This window comes from Peromyscus maniculatus, chromosome 14 (genome assembly GCF_049852395.1).
Source record: "Peromyscus maniculatus bairdii isolate BWxNUB_F1_BW_parent chromosome 14, HU_Pman_BW_mat_3.1, whole genome shotgun sequence".
NCBI lineage: Eukaryota > Metazoa > Chordata > Mammalia > Rodentia > Cricetidae > Peromyscus > Peromyscus maniculatus.
The window spans coordinates 17,664,711-17,685,404 of NC_134865.1; the positions used below are offsets into that span (position 1 = coordinate 17,664,711).

The window sequence follows — 20,694 nt, forward strand, 5'->3', positions numbered from 1 at the left end:
TAAGCCATTTTAATTCTACAGAACCTCAAGGAGGCTGCTAATTTATACAAATGCTTAAATGGCTAAAAAAAATAAACTTAAAGGGCATTAATATAACTTAAGGTTTTGATTTATGTTGTGAATTTTTTGTTTATTCAAAGAAGCCTTTTTGAAAATATTCCCTGAGAGATATATTATACTGAGCATTGCAATGTACAGAACAATGAACAAGAAATGGTCCCCAACATCAGATACTCTGCAGGTCACAGAATATCTTTAATGTAACCGTTAGAAAGCAGATGTGATATGTGTGGAACTAAGGTGTAACTGCTATGGGAATTTGAAAATTAAATGGGTCTCGTTGCTATAGATAGGTGCTGGGTAGGGACCCAGCACTGGCACATGCCATCCTGGGGAAAGGATTAGGTAGTGCAGGTGAACAAAGACACAGAGAACGTTGAGTGGGCACAAAGGAACAGCTGGGCAGTTGGGAACATGAGAAGTCACCTTAGACGGCTCTAGTGAAGGGAGATGGGAGACCTAGAGGACCTTTGCAATGAAGAGTGGGGCACAGCAAAGGATTCTGGGTGAGGGAGTCCTGTGCAAACAAGAGAGAAGCAGGAGAAGACCAAGAGGGAAGTTACCATCCTGTGGAAGCAGTGAGCTTTGTAGACAAGCTCTGGGGTGAACCAATAGGAGTACAATCCTCCATGGGTTGGGAGGCGTCTAAGAAATCCTAGCTTATTGTGTTTTATAGACTGGATTTAGGAGTAAAGTTTCTCTTAAAAATAGTGGCAACTAAATTTGTGCTTGAAAACCATAAATGGGGATCAAATGTCTTATTTAGGGATTAGTACGCTGAAGCTCAGGGACTACTTGAAGAAAACTCCAATTCCAACCAATAGAAGGCTCAAGAAGGAAGTTATGAAATTGCCCAGGGCACCACACCACCAGGTCTGGCCAATTCAGCTGTGAGATGATATGAAACGCCACCTGTCTCTTCTGCCCCCTTGGCATGGGAGCACAGCTTCCCAATCCAGCTCCAGTCACAGTCACAGAGAAAAGCTTCACCACTTTGAAAGCACTGAAGTTTAACATTTTCTTCTTATTTGTCTTCTGTGAAAAAGAAAATATTTTCAAAGCACCAGAGAGGTGTCTCTCCAAAGTCCACTGGCCAGGCCGGGGTGTGTCAGTTGGTTGTTACCAGTTGACTCAAACTGATGGCAAAGGAATGGTTTTGGTTACCTGATAGACCAACTGTGATATACTAACTGGCTGAGGAATGTGATCAACATCCCCTGAATCACACCACATGAAATAAGATGGCTATGAAGGCAAAGTAAGCAATTCCGTCAGGAAAAGGGCTGTATGTCAAGCAGTCTACAGTGCCTGCTATATTAAGTTTAATAAGGATTATTTGCTGTTGCTGTTGCTGACTACATCATTAGCACAACAACCTCACCCATTTCCCTTTTATGAGGACAAGCGTGCCGACACTTTCTAATATCCAATTTTACTATTTATGGGAAGAAAGAACTATTGATTGCCTTGGAAAAGTACATAAAACAAGAGCTTCTGTTTCAAGGCACTCATTGACAGGAGGCTGTAAGGGAACATCTGCTTAAAATGCAGGATTTCCAAAGAGATTCCATCTTCAGACTCACTCACCTCATTTCCATTTTGTGCATGAGCCAATGGAGAATTGTCATTAAGCTTTTTGTGCACAACTAAAACGAAAATAATCTGCATATAACAATTGAATGTGCCATTTTTCAAAGGTCTGATTTCAGGAATACAACTGGAAACTACTCTGCTGGATATAATACCTAAGTGACTCTGAAGGAAGACAAACACTTAGGATATTATAGTTACCTTTAGTCAGTAATATCTTTGTTCAGCTCATTGTTCTCTTTGTCCTACATTAAACAGTTAATAATTCTTAGCCTTTAAACAAAAAAGAAAGGCATTTCCAATGACTGAATTACAGTAATAGTTACAAAGTCCATATTTATTAGGAAATGAAATGACTTCATTTCATTCTAAAATACATAAAACATAACAATACCATACAATGATGACTTTGAAAACTACATTTGTTTTCTGTTCATATTAGTCTCGTTAACTTCAATGAAAAGAACCACAGTGATATAAGACCATTATTGAGAATGAGCACAGAGAGCCAGAAAGCTTCCTTTGAAAGCATATATAGTTCACAGAATAGTTTGTCAAGAAAAGAAATAAAGTATGATTTTTTAAAAAGTGACAGTGTTGTAGAATATTATTTTAAGGTGTGTTATTTTTGTTTATGTCACATTTGTTTAACTCTGTGGAGCTGTGTTACTGTGCCTGTCTAAAACACCTGATGGTCTAGTAAAGAACTGGCCAATAGCAAGACAGGAAAAGGATAGGTGTGGCTGGCAGGCAGAGAGGATAAATAGAAGGAGAAAACTGGGAGGGAAAAGGAGGAAGGGAAGGAGGAGGACATCAGGGCCAGCCACTCAGCTACACAACCAGCAATTGAGTAAGAAAGATATATAGAAATCAAAAAAGGTAAAAGCCCAGAGGCAAAAAATAGATGGGCTACTTTAAGAAAAGCTGGCAAGAAATAAGCCAAGCTAAGGCCAGACATTTATAAGTTAAGAATAAGCCTCTGTGTATGATTTATTTGGAAGCTGGGTGGCAGGCTCCCCAAAAAGAGAAAAAGCAAACAAATAACACAGTGTAAAATCACTATGTGTACAATAGGCCAAGTTATAGAATGTCCTAAGTCTTGGATAATGGGAAAATTGAAACATGCTCCGCAGCTGGCATTGCCCTGTACCAGTCATGACCAGTGACATCATAGGACACTCTCAATCCAAGAATCACCAGTGTAACACACTATAGTCAGTTTTCATGTTACAAAGGAAAGGAGGGAGGGAGGAAGGAGAGAGAGAAGGAAGAATGGAGAGAAGGAAGCAGACAGGAAACAGGCAGGCAGTCATTGGGACTGAGGGCTGAAAAAGAGAGAAGAATTGAAACAAAGAAGTGTTTCAAAACCCCTCATAATTGGATCAGAAATTCTTGCTAGAAATGAATGGCTTTATTGGCTTTATAGGCTTTATCCACACGACACTATCCAGTGAGAATCAGGATTCTTTGCTATCCCTACTTATTGGTAGAATGAAGTTGTAGTGTGTACAAAGAGGTATCATATGGAGGACAGCAAGGTAGTAAATCCAACAAAGCTGGCTTGAAAAAAAAATGCATGAGTACTTGTGTCTGTGTGTACTCTACACAGCGTGATCCAGAGAAACCATCTAGTCATTTTATAGAGCCGACTCTCCTGCTCTGTGTGTTCAATAAAGGTCTTGAAGAATATTAACTTTATTGTATTAGCTAAACGTTACATTTATCATTTACTAGAAGGATCTATATGGACACAGACTGTAGTGAACCAAATATAATATGTCAGAGATTTGACGTTGTTAGACAGTCAAATAGTGGTATGATCTAGTTCTACCCTTTGAATTTATGTCCATTTAGAGGCCTCCGCCTTTTCAGGTTCAATCCTACCTAATCTTGTTAGAGAGCTTTAAAGCAACGACCACAAATTTCATCAACTCGTGTGCTGGCCAGTTACTAACTCCTATTAGATGCTTTTAGGTTCTTATTTCAGAGAAGTTACCCAGAAGTTACCCTTGGCATGAGCATTTTAAAACAAAGACAAAAATAAAGTAAAATATAAAATCTGAGTAGCTGACTACAATAATTAACCAAAGGGACTTGCCTTGAGAAAGCTTAATGGTAATAACAGGAGTGTGGGGTTTTCTTTTGTATAGTATAAATTACCACTGATTGGAGAAAATAGATGAAATGCCCACTTAAAGGTTCGCTTAGCAATGTTTGTTTACACTGAAAACCAACAGGCAGAGAAAACAGGGGAGAAGTGTGGAAAATCAAATAGTGAAATGGAATTGCGCCATTATTTACATGGCGAAGATAAACATTGACCACAGAAGACAGGAAGATGAAATGGAGTTGCCTCCTCAGCATTAAAAACAAAATACATATTAGCCAGATAAATTTAAATGAACTATACTGTAAGCTGAAATAGCATGTAAACTGAGTCAAAGAGAGAAGTTTGAGATGGACCCTCTCTTCCAAAGAGTTTTCAGTCTTGATGGAGTCACCTTCGGAGTTAACGATAAGAGTATGAATGGAATTCCGGGATGAAAGTAGAAAGCACGTCACAAGGCTGTACGTCATTTGCCATCACGTGTGCGGTATGAACAGTCCATGCAGTTCCACTTAGACAGGATAGGCATGATAAAAAATCGCTCTTGAGAGGATGGGATTTGAATCCTACTCTCCGACTCTGCTCTCACAGACCTGCCTCTCCATTTTTCTCCAAGACTAGTCACTGAGTTTGACTTTATTCTAAATTGGTTCTCTTCTACTATCTTTACTCTGTTTATCATCAATATTCATCCCTCCTTCCTCTCCCATTGGAGAATATTCATCCTCTTTCTTGACCATCACATCTCCCCGCCTCCATGTAACTTCATCTCCTCCATTTGAATCACTGTACAGAAGTCTCCTTTAAACACAGTGGACAGATTTCAAGACCCCCCGCAGTGGCTTCCTGAAACCACATACTACCAAACTCTGTATAGTCTACATTTTCTCCTATACACATATACTAGTAATAGTAATCAAGCTTAATTTAAAAACTAAAGGCAGTAAGACATTACCAGAAGCCAATAATACATTAAGTCATTTATAATAATATACTATCGTAAATGTTATTGCAGGTAGTCTCAAAATATTATTGTGCTGTGCTTGTCTCTTCTTGAGATGATGTGACGGTATAAAGACAGCACTTTGAGGATATTCTTTTGCATGTCTGACCATGAGTTCCCTGGAACCATAATAGTCTGAGAACCAGTGAAATGGGGTCTTGCCATGGAGCCCAGGCTGGCATTAAACTCCTGATCCTCCTGCCTTGGCCTCCCAACTTTGGGGATTACAGGTGTGTACCATGAAGCCTGTCTGTTATGACTTTTAATCCTTCCTCTTCCATCTGACCTCGGCCATCTGTTTTCTGTGGACACACTGGATCATTAGAAGCCCTCATGTGAATTCAACAGCTCTTCTGTCTGCCATTTAAAACTCTTCACAACACAACTCAGTTTTAGCCTCCATAAGGCCCCTCTCCCTTCATGAAAATACAGGGGCTTTCTATTTTCATAAAAAGCCAAACTCTCCTTGCTCATGATTTCCTAGATGTCCTTTATATTTTACCCTTTCTGTATTTTGATTATTCTGTTTTCTCTACCTAGGATGTCTGTCCTCCAATATCATCTGACTTCCAACTTAGCTGAATATTAGAGACTACTACAAAGCCAGTGTTCTGTTAGTGGGGTAGATGTCTTCCCTAGATAATCAGATTGAAATCATGTTCCCTCCATGTGGTGGCCCACAGAGTAAGGTCCTAGTGAGATTTTACTCAAGGTCTGAACTTGCTTTACCCAGGGCTGCATAGTGGGATGATTTGGCCATGGGCGTTGTTACCAGGTGTTTGGAAGGGTCCACACTTGGTTGTAAGATGTGCTTTGATCTTGCAAGGGGGAGGTCTTTTGCCTCTCCCCTTGGCATATCATAAAAAAGCCCCTTTGAATGAAGGACTGGGCAGCGACTGGGTGTTGACCCAGGCCCTCCTGAAGCTATCCTATGTCTCTGTCTTTCTTATCATCTCTTTCTGTCTTTCTATCTATCATTTGCTCATTCCTCTCTTCCCTACCCAAGAGCCCTTCGGAAGGTGGGAGCAGGTTAGAGCTGGACTCTGGCAGACTCCCACACCTCTACACATTTCCCTTTGGCCCATGTACCTTAGTAAAGTATTTATCACACTGCATATCTTCACTTAGAATTACATACACAAAATTTAAAAGGCTCTTGTCAATATTCATTTATTTTAAGGATAAATAAGAGAAGTATAGACTGGGAAAGGCATGAACAAAAGCAGAGAAAAGGAAAGGGAACACATTTTTAAGTAAAGAAAAACTATAAGGTATATGAGATGAAATATTAGCATGAATCCTAACTATATCAGGGAAAAAAGTAAAGGAGCTAAACATGAACCTAAAGTATAGCAACCCTGCTGTAAATGCAAACCCCACTAATAACCCATGTTATACAAACACACAGGGGTTCAGACAAGATATCTATGATGTCAAATGTGAAGGAGTTTTCTGACTTTGGTTTCCAGAATGAGACAGTGAAAGCAAGAGAGTCTCCACTCAAGAGAGACAGGAAAACCTAAGTGCCCAGACTCGTTTGGGCAGCCTATGGAAGGATGCCTCCACGTGACGTGACGTCTCAGGCAATGATCTTCATTTAGGCTCTACCAAATGTCTCCAGTCACTTCTCCGGCTTCTTCTTTTACCCTTCTCCTATCTCTTGTTCCATTTATCTTAGTCTTTTCTTTAGGTTTGTTTTTTCCTCTTCTGCTCTTTCTCCCTTGTGAGGCCCACAACTTTACTTAGTCTAGGAGACAATTAAAAAAAATGGCCTGAAAGCTGTGGTAACCAGGCCTTGAGCTTTGGCCTAGAAGGCCTCCAATCTAGTCAATGTTTCCTTATAAAGTCTGTGTGTGTGTGAGAGAGAGAGAGGGGGGGGGATGTTAATACACATCTATATATTATAACTTTTTTGAGAAGCATCATCCTTTGTTTATGGTGGGATGATGGGAAATAAGACTGGGAATGTTCTGGTAGCACCACAGCTACCTAAGTAGCCATCTTTCAAGTATATCTGAAAGAGAAGGGTAAAGCGTGGGGCATCTTAATGGCCCTGACATCACTGGATGAAAGTGCTCTCCATTCTGGGGTGAGAACAGCTAACCAAGTGTCTGAAGTGTTAAGGGTGTTGACTCCAGGGGTGGGGACTTGTAAGGCTGCTGTTTTATGTGAAGTCCTGTGTGAGTCAAATAAACACAGGAGCCAGAGGACCGAGTGGTCCCTGTAGCAGGCAGGGCTCTCGCTGGCCAAGTGCTCTCCTGCCAGAAACAACACATTCCAGGGGGGGAAAAAGGTGTAAGTGACACACTGAGGTCATTATTTCAAGCTTTCAAAGAATCTGCTTACTAATTTAAAAGCATTTTTAGAAGCCATTTTGCATCTTGCCTTTTTGTGTACTGCTTTTTGTGTACTACAGAGTTTCAAAAAATGGTGACTTCAACTCTGCATTAAAAAATCTCTCTAGTGTGCTTGCTATATATTATCTTAACAGTGAACAGAAAGGTGAAGCGTTAATCTGATAGTAGAAGACTGCTTTCTGTAGACTCTTTGTGACCAACAGCATGTATCTTTTTAACTTCTGGGTACTACTAAATAAACATGGAAGGGTCAAATGCCTGCTCCCGCCTGTGAAGTTTCCATGTGTTGATTAGAAACACTGAAGAATTTCACTCAGATCCTTGCTGAGCCAAACACGTCTACAGTGAAGGCCACCAGCAATGGAAATACAGCGGGAAGACCGAGGATAAACTATGGTCTTACACACCTATAATCCAGTACAGAGATTGCCACTGGCTGAACTCTGACCTACCATTAGAAATGTCTCTGTCCTTAACCCTTTCCATCAGTCACCTCATCAGAGCCACAGACTGATAATATGCAAATTTAAGTGCCACAAGGAAACTTTTCTCTTTGGGGGGGCGGGGGGAGTTTCGAGACAGGGTTTCTCTGTGTAGCTTTGGAGCCTGTCCTGAAACTCACTCTGTAGCCCAGACTGGGTTTCATCCCAAATGTAGAAACCACACTTGTGTTTGAAGAAGTCAGTCACTTTTGTTTCTGACTTTCAAAAAGCATTTTGGAAGAAAAGCTGCCCCAGCGATAACAAAAGAGGGGCTCCTGACAGCTCTCCCTGGGTTCTCAAGGCAGGATGATGATGGCACACTTGAGCGGGGACCGGCTGAGGCAAAGCTGTCTTCGAGAAGGATTCTGCGTGGATGCTGTACAAGTGGCAACGTACTTCCTGTTCTCATTTGCTTTCATCAAGAACACCGTTCCATTTCAGTCTGCCAACATCCTAATTAAGATGATCTGAATCTTAGGTGATCTATTATTCGAGATCTGAGTTAGCCCGAAGCACATTAGACAAGGCCTTACACTGTGTGCTTACATGAATGATAAGACCACTGAGCAGGAAAGCATGTCTTCCCGCGTGTACAGCTCAGCACTGGGCAGAGGCTCCTGTCAGCACCCAATAAATAAGCAGCTAGGCCTTTGCCTGTTGTCTTTTTCCCCATATTAGGTACAATTTAATCTTACTATCTCATTTCTGGTTCCTTTTGACATTCTGTACCTATGTTTGTCTTTGCTTTGGGTAAAAAGGGGAGGGATTCTTGAGTAGTTTTTAAGAAGAGTGTGTATCTCTATAGGAACTGACAATATATAAATGTGATTCCCACTTATGACTTTAATAATTTCTCTTTATGAAGAACTTATATTAAAGAACATACTGAGCACACACACCCCTTAGCTAAAATAAAGCTGAATGCAGAGACAATGCTTAGTCTCAGTGATGAAAGATTCAGGATCAAACTATATTCCAGAATAATAGCATCAGGTTGCAATATTACCCCAAAGGCATCATCTAATACAGAGAGCATCTTCTCAATGTATTCCCCAAATCACTCCTTTATATGTCTTTAGTTGAGCAGAATTACCCATAATTCATTTTCCTAAGCACTGGGTTAAGACTTGGGCATCTGGTAAGCAAACATGCCAGAGTGTGTGTTAATGCTGGACCTCCCTCACATGACATCTGAAGACAGGTCAGGCAGTCACTGACTACCCAAGTCAAAAGCTGCACAAATCCCAGTCTCAGTCAGTAGCTAAAACTCTCATTTGTAGGCCTGAGCAAACATATTTAAAGGTATCAGTGAGCTTTCTCTCCAGCTATTGCTGAGCTGATGTCCTTGACGATCTTTGGAGTCTGATACCCATTTCCAAAAGAGGATGACTTCAATCTAAGACCCTCAGAGAAAGAGGATGATGTAAGCATCCCTGGAGTCCAGGGTGGCCAGCAGGACACCTGCATCCTTTCGCTGAGGAAATGAAGATGCTACTTGGGACCAGAGCCAGATCACCCTGTCATGGCTGCAAGGTTTCTGGATTTACAAAGATATCTGCAGGTGTTCTGTGTTCTAGAGACTCTTCAGTGATGCAAAGTTGGGTGAGTCACCCGGGGAGACCCTGGCCCTGATTCTAAGTCCTGAAGGATGCCAGCTTCAGAAGAGAAAAGGGAGGGCAGAGAAGAACATTTTAAAGGAGACAATGTCAATTAATTTTTTTTTCTTTAGGATGTTCTGGCTTTTACCTTGAAAGGTCAAAAAAAGAAATGTAGCATTTGTTAGGCCTTGGGTAGTCACTATATTTTGAAATCCTCCTAAGGACACATCACTGAAATAGTTAAAATGTGAAGCTTCTAGTTTAAGGTGATACATTTTTATCAATATTTCTTAAAATACATAATTACAAGCATATTTTAAATTCTTAGATGTGCATGCTAAAGCTGTGTTTCTATAACTGGTGGGTTCCACTCTCTATTTCCATGTATAAAAGATCTTGCAGTCCTGGGAAAACACTTTTTTAAAAATGAAATACAACAAATAAGGTATGCTGAAGAGTCCTGGGGGAGACGTTTCCCAGAGTCTTTGAATTTCCTCCTATCCTCCTTCTTTACAAGATTTCTAAGACCAAGTCCTTTTCTGCAGCCTCTCAAACAAGGTAAAAAAGAAAAATACCCCCTAGATATATTCCTTAGATTTTCCTATTATGCTTCTCAGGCTCCCAGTAGCGTCTGAAGTGAGCCTAAGATAAGTTCTGGAATTATTTTTATTATGTTTTAATTTTAGATCCTCTTTTAGGTTTAAGATGAAACAGATGATCATAACTGCCTCGCTTGGGGATGCATTTCGTGGTGCCACTTGCGAGTGACCTGAGCAAGGTCACGTCATAGGAAGAAGCCTCCTGTGAAGGACAGGGAGCAGAGGCTCGCTCTCAGTCTGGAGGAACTCCAGGGCAGCCGACTTCAGCTGGCACTCCTTGGTACTACATGACAAAACTCTTCGGCAATATGTATGTGTGGCCTTATGACCTGGGTCCTGTCAATTATTGCTCAAATCACTAATTGGTAGAGATCACTTTTGTCATACCAGGAGTTCAGTGCAGACCATGACAGGCAAGTATAATCATCTATGGCAGTGGCCCTGGGTTCCAGACATACCAACCTTCTCACACTGAGTCTTTAAACATGCTGGTCCCCCTACCCATTATTTTCACATTGGCAAATGCCCTTCTACCCCTATTTTAAAGAATCAACTCCTTCCAGACCTTTCCTTGAGGCCTCCCTCCATATACTTATAGCATCATATACCAGTTTCTACTGGACTTTTATCAAGTCCATTATAATCATGTGTCCATTGTGCCGGTAGAATATGAAGGCTTCTACATTACATTTTGCCTTATTTAGAATTTATTCCGTGCAAAGCTCTGGTCTATACACTGTTTTTGTGTCATCTGTTGGCTTGAAGTTCACGTAATGGACAGGCTGGCCTCAATCTTCAGGGATCCTAATGCCCCTGCCTCTTGAGTACTAGCATTACCGGTGTTCTGCAAAATACCCGCTCATTCTGAGCACTCTTTAAAACAATCCATGTCACAGATTTTTGAAGCGGGAATTATCATTACCCCTTCTAAAAGTTAAAAAAAAAAATCATTACGTTCTGTGAGAGGGGGTAGGCAGGGTTGGTTTATGCAAGTCACAGTACTTACATGGAGGGCAGAGAACAATTTGTCAGCTTTTTTCTTCCAGGGATTGAACCCAGGCAAGAGGTTGGATGGTGAATGCCTCTGTCCTTTGAGCATCTTGTTGGCTCCATTACCTCTATTTTGCAAATAGAAATACGAGCCACAGAGAAGCTAGGTAGTTCAAGGATTCATAGCAGTCATTTAATTCAGACAGTCTAACTCAGAGTCTCAGCCTGCATGGTACTCAGTTTGTCCCAGGTTTAAGAGAAACAGTTCATAAACATTAAACAAATAGGACAAATAATCATCTGATTTTTCCCCATTGTATCCTTAACCTTAAATTTATTTTACATTCATCCTTGAATATGGGTGTGTTTATTTGTCCAGGGAAATCCCAGCCCAAACTGGGGAAGCCGGCAGAAGGCCTGGGGTTTCGCCTGGCTCTGCAGCTCCCAGGTCCCCTGCATGTCAGTAACACACACACACACACACACACACACACACACACACACACACACACACACACAATCTCTTCTTGTCATTGTTTTAGAGGCGATGTTTGCTTGTGTGAGGACATGGAAATACTGCGGGAAGGAAATGCATTAACATGGAAAATTCGCCTTTTATTCTCTGTAAACTGATGAAACTCGAGACGTCATCCCTTCTGGAGTGATTCAAAAGCAAATTTTGCTGTTTTTCTAGAAATCAGATCATTAAGGATCAGATTTATTTATTCTCCCTTCTTAGAGATAAATTCAGGTCCCACATCCCCACAGCACAATGTCACTTATTTTGCCTTGTAAATAACTCTTAAACTTTGTATTTACCCTTTTTTCTCTCCTTATAACAGTTTTTGCTCAGGGTAGAGATTTGGAAAATTCAAAGTTATTTAAAAATCTATAGCTACATATAGATATCATCTACTATTCACAAAGTCTAAAACACAGCTTTTTAATGGCCATGTAACATTTCATTAGACTAAGATGTAGCCCAGTTGATTTCTACAGTGCTAGTTTAAACGCTTTGCTTACTACGACCCTCTCAATCATGGTGGTGATGTACGTGTGTGGGGTGGTGGCGATCTTGAGCCTATTACAGAGGTTCCTGCTGGAATGTGGGGCTCTGGGATGGGGCCATCACCCCTGTGGTCTGCGGAGGCTTTCTAAAAATGCCAATGTGTTTGTCCTTCTAAGGGGCTTCTCTCCACCTCACAGAAACTGAACTGTCCTGTGGAAAAGCTTTACCATAACCCCAGGACAGAACTCCTCTCCGTCTGGGTGACCGACCGTGCAGTCTCTGGAGGCCCCTTGGTCACTCTCACTCACTCCAGCCGCCCACCCTTGCCCTGTGCCTGATACCCAGCTGAGAATGCATCTTTACACGGAAACTCAGGGTCATTTTCCCACTTATTCAGAACCCTCCCCTTAACCTACTACAGCTTCCTGCCCAGCCCGCCTCCAACCACAGCACCCCGTCTGGGGACCCTCACTCCCTCAGAGCGGCCCTTCCTCTCCTTTCCTGTGTCCCTTCCTCTCCCCAACCTCTGCTGTCCTCCTTGTTGTTTTGTGCCACAGTCTCAAAAGCACCCCAAAAGCTTGCATCTCTAAAGCTCAGCCCACGCGGGCAGCCCAAGCCCCGCCAGCAGGGAGCAGAGGGTAGGCGGTGAGGGAACCTGCATCTAAGCTCAAAGTGCAGATTCAGACCCCAGCCCCGAGACTTAGTAGCTGTGTGCCCTTAAGGAAAGTTGATTAACCTCTCAGGGGCCTCTTTTCCTGCACGAAGGAGTTGAGGTAGAACTCCTTCGTGTTTGTGGTGATGTTAAATGAGGACTACAGCACAAATGCAGAACGGCCTCTGCGTGAGACGGAAGAAGGTAGAGGGCGTTCCTTCCTGTTCTGTGGTGTTGGCAATGTAACATAGGTTCCCATGCATCCTTGGAATGTCCTCCACCTCCAGGCCACACCTCAACCCCTCTTTTTGTTAAATAAACAAAACACAACCCAGATTTTACTCGTGCCCTTTCTCATCATCCTTCATGCCCTGCTTCCACAGTGAAAGCCTTGGCCAGTCAACTTCCCCCTGGGGTCTGCTTTCTGTGTCTGGAGAGCGTCTGACTGCACTCCAGTCCTTGGTGTTAGCCGCAGCTCTGAACCTCTGAATACATCACTTCCTAAAATATGTGCTCCTGTGCCAAGCCACTTCCTTCCCGGAAATGTGACCTTCCGGTGGGACTGATCTTGCCACTCACTTCTGTTTCCAACAGATAAAGGGTGCCCTCTGAGCTCTGAGCTGGCTGCTCTGGGTCCCAGCTCTGCCTCTGTTGAGGAATCTGAGTCTCAGAGGGCAAAGTGGTTGCTAGCTTGCTCTGAGCACCATGCCCATAGAGAAATGTGATTTGATGATGTTACTCTCTGTGTCCATGCCAGGAATAGACTCTATGAACGTTTCCATCTGTTCCCCTCCATGCTATAGTATGCTCGGATCCTAAGTCTACTATGAAATGGATTTCTGGTCTTCCTGCCACAAAATGAGAAACTATAACAAACTGTGGAACTAATAAAATTGTTTTCGACATTTTAGGTCCAAAGGATACCTTTCAACAGTAGCAGTCTGTATTGAAAGGCGCTCCACTTGGTGTTCAGTGGCGTATGTCTCCCAGGCTATTTTGTAAATCTAAATGGATAATCAAAACATGCCAATACCCGTTTTTAAAATACTTGCTGTATTCGGCGCATGCACCATTATGGAAAACTTACACTCAGAGCAAAAAGATTTGTAGCAAAGCATATGACCTTCTTCGCACTACAATGACCATCCCCTAATTAGGCAATGCATCTGATAGTCATTAACAGGAATGAGATAATGAATCACTTTCTCTCTTCTTTGTTAATTTGCTGTAACCAAGCGGCTAATGGATGTCAGAGCTGAGTGATTGCACTGATTATAGTGATTTATAGTTGCAACAAAACAATTTAAAACCATTCTGATTATTCATGTTAAAGATGCTTTATGTTTTGTTTACTAAATGTTTTATGCCTCCCCCCTTCCTCCCACCCCTAGAATCCTGTCCCCCTTCGGCTCCGCTACTTTGCACAAAAAGACCTCTTCCCAGAGAACTTGAAAGTTCTTGCCTTTTGTTTTGTTTTCAGCCAAGCTATATATATCTATATATATATATATATATGTGGAAGGAGAGAGGGGGAAGGAGTTACAAAGTTTATTCACTAGAAACGAAGAGCCTTAGGGGTGGAAAGAAAACTTCAGTGGTGCCTAGTTCAAAAGAAGACAGGAATAAGAGGAACTAAGGCGAACTTCAAGCCACTTACCTTGGGGCTTCCCGTCCCCTCCTCGTCCCCCACAGACACATCAGTAGCCAGTATCTCTGCTTTGATGGTGTCCAGAGCTCTGAGAATCCAGCTGTGTTGCCGTTTGATTTGCCTCTGCAGCTCCTTCCATTGACTGGCAATCATCTTCAGCATGTCCTTCAGTCCTTCCCCAAAGGAAAGCACAAGCTGTAGGCCCGGCTGCATCTTTACCTGCCACTGTCTGCTACCCAGAAAGCTGGGTGGCTATCCCAAACCACATCCATGCTCTTCAGCGACCTCACCACTACCTGCCACCTGTCACTCAGAACTGACACTGGCAATTCTAAGATATTAACAACACACACACACAAAGGACAGGCCCGTGCAGAAACTAATGCCAACTCTGGTTTGGTGAAAACCGTGTGGGGGGGACAGATTGTGATGTGTAGATGTCATTACAACTATAGCTTCACACCTCCAGCACAAGGCCCTGCGTTTATCTGTGTGGAGATTTTATAATGATCAAAAGATGTCTGGAAACAGATACAGGTAATTCAATGGGAAATATAGTAAATGGGCCAGAATCAAGACAGCAGTCTTTGACATTAACACATCTGCTTAATGCTGTTCTTTTCCTATTTACATAGTAAGCAAAAAACAAACAAGCAAACAAAAACAAGAAAACACAAATAAGCTTTAACCCACCCTGTCTTATGGTCTTCAACTATCCAGATAAGTAGAACCATACAACAAAACTGTTTTTTATTTATAATACATTCTTCATAAATGCATCAATGTTGGTCTAAGAACTGGTTGAAGGCCTAAGCCTCTGCTAATGCAAAGACCCACAGAGAATATGCCAGACATCCACATGTGTGAACTGGCACAGAAATAATCAGATGTCTATGGACAGCCTGCCTTGTATCCATAATGATATCTATGTACACCCTAGTGCATATGCCTTGTGTCTATAAGAACAGCTCTCATTCATTATCTTAATGTTATTTCCAGAGCTCCTACATCAAAAAGCATGTCAATGTGAAGTTTTCAGGAATGTGATTTCAATTGGAACTCAGGCGAATGGCAAGGCCCAAATAAAATGAACAGACCGTTGGAGGCAGTATTTCATCTTATAAGTATCACAGCATTGTATGCAGTATATGAAACATTTATAAATCTTGAAGGTCAATCTGATAATGTAAATATTAATAATACATAAGGAAGTGAATATATGCAGTAATTTACAGCAATGCTTCTTCATTCTTCTTAATAGTCTGGAGACATAAAGACCCGCAGTATTTCAGGAGGATTTACCTGCTTTGTGAGACGCAATGAGCTCCAGGAGTTGATGTCCTTCTTCCTCCACGGCTTCCTTGAGAGCACAGTGACTGTCCACGTTCAACTTAAAACTCTGCAGAGAAGCACACAGTCATCAGGCTCCAGCGAGGCCGTTCCACACAACACAGGGGTGCAGAATCACTTGCTACTTTTTATCAAGAACCACACAGCCCAATTTACCCAACAGACAGACTAATTTGCAATACTAAAAGCTATTGATATTTGGGGTCCAGGCTCTAAATGTGTCCGTTAGATTAGCATGGTGCATCTGTTTGGAAGCAGCTCACCAAACCTAGAAATTCGTTAATTTTTTTTTTTTTAATGAAAAGTCACACCGCATAGGTGATATCGAGAGTAGCAGTGTGCAGTAAAATGCAATGAATTCCCACCTGCACATGTGAGCTTTTCTTAAGTGGTTGTGAAACCATAGAAGTGGTCAGCAGAAAAACGCCATAGCCTTATGTGCACGTATATGCATCCACTAATACAGCACGGACTGATTCATCTCTGTGCCTCGACCCTTCATGAACCACAGAAGAGAGAGGTGCAGTTAGGGGGGAAGCCTGGGGAGCTTATTTTTTAAAGATGTGATGTTGTCTTATTAATAAACACGCCAAGTACACCATGAGCATTTCCCCTCACGACAGTCATCGACTTTCCTCACGGTTCATAACAAACTCAGTCATCACTTCCGGGATGTCTCCTCTGACCCTCTCTACAATGGCTCTCTCCTATCTTTCTGCTCCTTATGTGATTCTACTGTAGAATTTATCACAGATCTGCTGATGTTTCCATCTTTAGTTACCAAACTGTACACAATTTAAAGAATTGAGAGTACGCATGTCACACACAAGTGATTCACTAGTTTGTGGGCATGGTCAACGTTTGCTGGGTGTGATCAGTAATGCTCTCTAGCTGGGGGGAAGGAGGGCTTCTGTGTGATAAGAAACTCAAATACTTGGTTTTTTGATGGTTTCAAAAAAAAAAAACATTTCAGCTCTGAAATGTTATAAGAGATTCCAACCACAGGAGTCCATTGGAGGAAAATTATGGTACCCATCAGCAACAGACTCAATCATTAGTCTTTCGGGCAAACATCCATTCCTCAACTTGGCCAATTGGAAACACAGTACACTAAATTTTGGCTTTTCACAATAAGGTTCCAAAACATACAAGGTGTTTTCTTTCATTAAACATCATGGGACAATATGTGAATATATTGTACTATGCTTGATATTAAGCAACATGACACAGGTTACGATAACTCCATGCTGGATTTAATTTGAATTGAAGTTGGATAATCATAAATTATGAGAGCGGGTCTTCATTCAGTAATTCACACACTGTGTGCAGTCCATAACGCCAATGGAGACTTGGAGACCAAAAAGCATGGATTCTGGCCTTAATGGGCACCTAAACTGGGGGGGGGGGGGTACAGGGTGGGTTGTCATGGATGCTCAGTGGAGAGTGTGAGCTCTTCTTTTCTTCCTGGAGAAAGGGGTCTTTTTAAAGTACCACAGATATAGTCAGAATGAAAGGAAGACCCGAAAATGAGAGAAATACGAGATGCAGCATAGAGAAAAGGATTCAAAAACCAAAGCAACTCAAAATGATGAATTATGTCAACCAGCCTTCTCTCATAAGATACAGTAACATTTCGGCTGAACATTCTAGAAAGTGACCATATCTGGCTCCCTACGCACTGCTCGGCATTTCTTATATTTGTTCCTTCTGCTACAGGTAGGCAACTGAATAAAATAAAATATGAAGTGTTCAGGAATCTTGACGGTCCTCTTAAAGATAATTGTTGAAGAATATTTTTAGATGTATTTATTTGATGTGAAGGGATGTTTGGCCTGTGTGTATGTATGCGCACCGTGTGCATGCAGTGCCCATGGAGGCCAGAAGAGGGCACTGGTTCCCCTGGAGATGACATTATAGATGGTTGTGAGTCAGAACCTGGGTCTTCTGAAAAAGCAGTAAATCTATTATCTGTGGAGCCACTGCTTCTGCCTCCTTAATGCTTCTGATCAGTCCAATTAAGGCAGAACCTGTGGACCACTAAATGTTTATACCTTACAGTGAGGCATAACATCTTTGTTTTTTGTCCCTGCCTTGGGGCTTTTCCACACTGAAGCAATACCATTCAGACTAGAGTACATGGGTTTCAGAAAAGGGAGCAGAGAAAAGACAAATCTATGTGATTACTTTAGAAGCGCCAAACTTCAGGGAGAAACCTGTTGTAAAAATTCTACATCACTCTAAATTCAGCCTGGTGCTGTCTTGGACTCACTATTCTCCTGTATCAAATGGCTGATGATGACCAGCTTTCAAAGAGGTACACCAGGCCTGTGCCTCAGAGCCAGAGAGAACGGAGGGGCCGTGAGGAGGCTGGCAATTTGGCATCATTGAAGCTGAGAGCACAGTGTGGATGCAGCTGGAAATGGCTGCACTTCGGGATGATGTGGGAACATTTGATTAGGAAATCGGAAAAGATAAGGTATTCGTTATTAGGCGCGAGATAATCTGATAAGCTCAATGTTGTCTAGAAGAACCATTTAATATAACTATTACCCAAATGGTACATTATTGCTTGATTTCAGGTGCGCCCATTAACCATTAATAATATCAGGCACAGAATTCACAACAGGCCCCCCGAGAAGGCAGCCCAGCAGGCACATTAACAAAATTGTCAGTAGGATCCCAGGCTGTTAAAGGATTCTTTAGTAAACCGTCCTTGGGCCGCCCCCACTTCTCCCTAAAGAAGGGTTTTGTTTCTTTTCTGAGTCTGATCTTGTCTTTAACCTGATAGCCGGACATATCTCCATCCTTCACACTGTTAGCATATTTTCCCCAGGATGCCTCCGGTATCTTCAGTCCACTGCCACACCTGCACCACTCCGTGGCAATGCAGAGTTCTCTGAGAGACTGAAACTGTGGCAAGAACATTGGCGTGGGCATGCTCCATGATCCTACGTCACTGGTGATGTGAAATGCCACAGACACGCGTGGCCTGGATCCAAGGGAACACCGACTCTTTGTCAATGTCCTTAAAGCAGCATGTAGCTGAATGTCAGGAAGGGAGCAAGCAGGATGAAGGAAAATCTCAGTGAAGGGCTGAGACGGCTTGGTGGGTGAGGGCACTTGCCTGCAAGCCTGATGCCCTCAGTTCTAGGGCCCACGCAGTAGGAGAAAACTGACTCCTGCAAGGTTTTCCTCTGGCTTACACACACTCACACTCATATACACACAAAAGGGAATTACTCATTAATTATAAATAAAGTGTCAGGACAAGCAAAATATTAATGAGGGTTAAGGTGCCTACCACCAAACCTGATAACCTGACTTTGATCTCAAACGCAAGGACAGAACCAGCAGGACGAAAATATCCTCTGACCCCCACCACGGTAGGCACACCCCCACCCACACACATGGACACAAGATAAATAAATAAAATGCCAGTTTTCAAAACATTTTTTTAAAAGGAAGATCCAGTGACTGGATTATCAAAACAATTATCCTAAGTTAACCAATGGGCAATGGCATTATTACAGCATCTGGTATGATCAGCTTGTATAGATCTGAATGTGTTGGAAATTCAGTTATGCCCATGACTACACCTGAGTCATGATCAGACCTGACAAAAACAGACCACACACACATGCATATGGGATGAAATAAAGGAAATCACCTTGGAACATAGAAATGATCGCTTCTGTGGGATAGCCTAGGACCAGAGATGTGGGAATGGCCGCATTTAAAAGTTTAAATGTCCAAAGCGGTTCCATCCTCCTAACGTCAGTCATACAGCAGACACTCAGCCACCCTGCAGGTCCTGTGTGTATCTGCCAGGTCCACTGAACACCATGAGTCTTGGGATGCTTATGAAGTTATCACAAGTACCCAAAAGAGCTACATGTCCTTTCTTGAGTGAATCTTACTTTTTTCTTTCCTAAGGCATGGGTTTATAGAATCGATATGTTTATCGAGCAGTTCCTACCAGGTTTACATATATAAAAATTAGCAGTGCACAATGCCAGTCTTCAGGGAGCTTACAGTCTGGTCCACTTGGTCATGGAGATAAATGCAATGTGGTCTTATGACCTAGCGTAGAATACATGTGTAAGTGGGATTTGATGTGTGATACAAGGTGGTAGAGCTATTTGCCTCAAGCGAAATCGAGCAATAATAGCCTTGTCCAATAAGATTCAAGTTTGATTGTTTAAATTAAAACATACTACACAAGGCCAGTGCTATTGGATGGGGGCTGTGGGCACCCATTAGATCCAGCCTCAGCACGGCCTGCAGACAGCTTATGAGGGATGAACTGACTTGCACACAGGTCCGGATATGCCCTTCGGAGAAGCAGAAGCAAGGAGCCCTGAGTGCTCCATGTGGCTGCAGGCAGGGGAGAGCAGTGGGGACCACACAGGACCTGACCCCAAGAATCATGACAGAGCCATGAAGAATATGCCAAGGATGGGAGCGGCTGATGCAGATCTATGAGCTAGGAAGGGTTTGCTGGCTGCTGCATGCAGACTTGATTTTTAAAAGGACACACTGGAGACAAGCAGGCCATTTCAGGAGGCTGCCGTGGTGATACGGGCCAGATGTTCCTGTGCGAGCATACTCTTTTTAATTAAAAAAAGGTATGCTTTTTCTTCTAAATGGATAGAAGAAAGAAAGTTGGAGCAGATCTTCTGTCTTTTCAAGTTTTTCTCCGTGCGTGAGAGCAGCGTGTGCCAGAATTAAGCTCTCCGGCTGTTCGGATGATACATTCCAGAGGTTGTTAGTCAGAAGTCTCCAAATGTGAAAGGCACGTTGAACTGATGAACTCTTCCTCCCACTGTCACTTGAAGAGATGGTGTGGATGATGAGTGCGACACTGGGTGACACTTCTTCACACAAAGATTTTCACTCCCTTGGAAAACGAGAACATGCCTTTTCACAGGGGCAGGGGGGAAATATGTGTTTAGTTAGAAAAGCCACAGCTTGAAGTCACTTAGTGTCTCTCTGCCCAGGACCTGCTCTGCACCGGCCAAACAAGCACTGTTTGTACTCTCAGAGGGACCCTGGCAAGGGAGCAAGTTATAATCACCGCGAGGGGCCGGGCATCTCCTGCTCACTGCTCCACAATGCCATCCACACAAGCTAGATGCATAGGTGCTTGCAGTATAAAGCGCATCCTTCAGAACACCCGTGAGTCAAGAAGGAGAGCTCTTTCTGTAAATATTTAAGTACCTCTTGGAAGCTGGTAAGATATTCTACCGCAA

The 20,694-nt window shown here is 42.5% G+C and overlaps 1 protein-coding gene across 6 annotated transcripts in view; it reads right to left on the reverse strand.

The window, feature by feature from the left end:
- Akap6 (A-kinase anchoring protein 6) overlaps positions 1-20,694 on the reverse strand; it is a 504,011-nt gene that overhangs the window by 190,050 nt on the left and 293,267 nt on the right. For all 6 annotated transcript variants that reach the window (XM_076550667.1, XM_076550669.1, XM_006975274.4 and 3 more), the window contains 2 exons: positions 15,398-15,494; positions 14,105-14,268 (listed from right to left, as the gene is read on the reverse strand). In XM_076550667.1, coding sequence (XP_076406782.1) covers positions 14,105-14,268; positions 15,398-15,494 — 261 coding nt within the window. The remainder of the gene's footprint in view (positions 1-14,104; positions 14,269-15,397; positions 15,495-20,694) is intronic.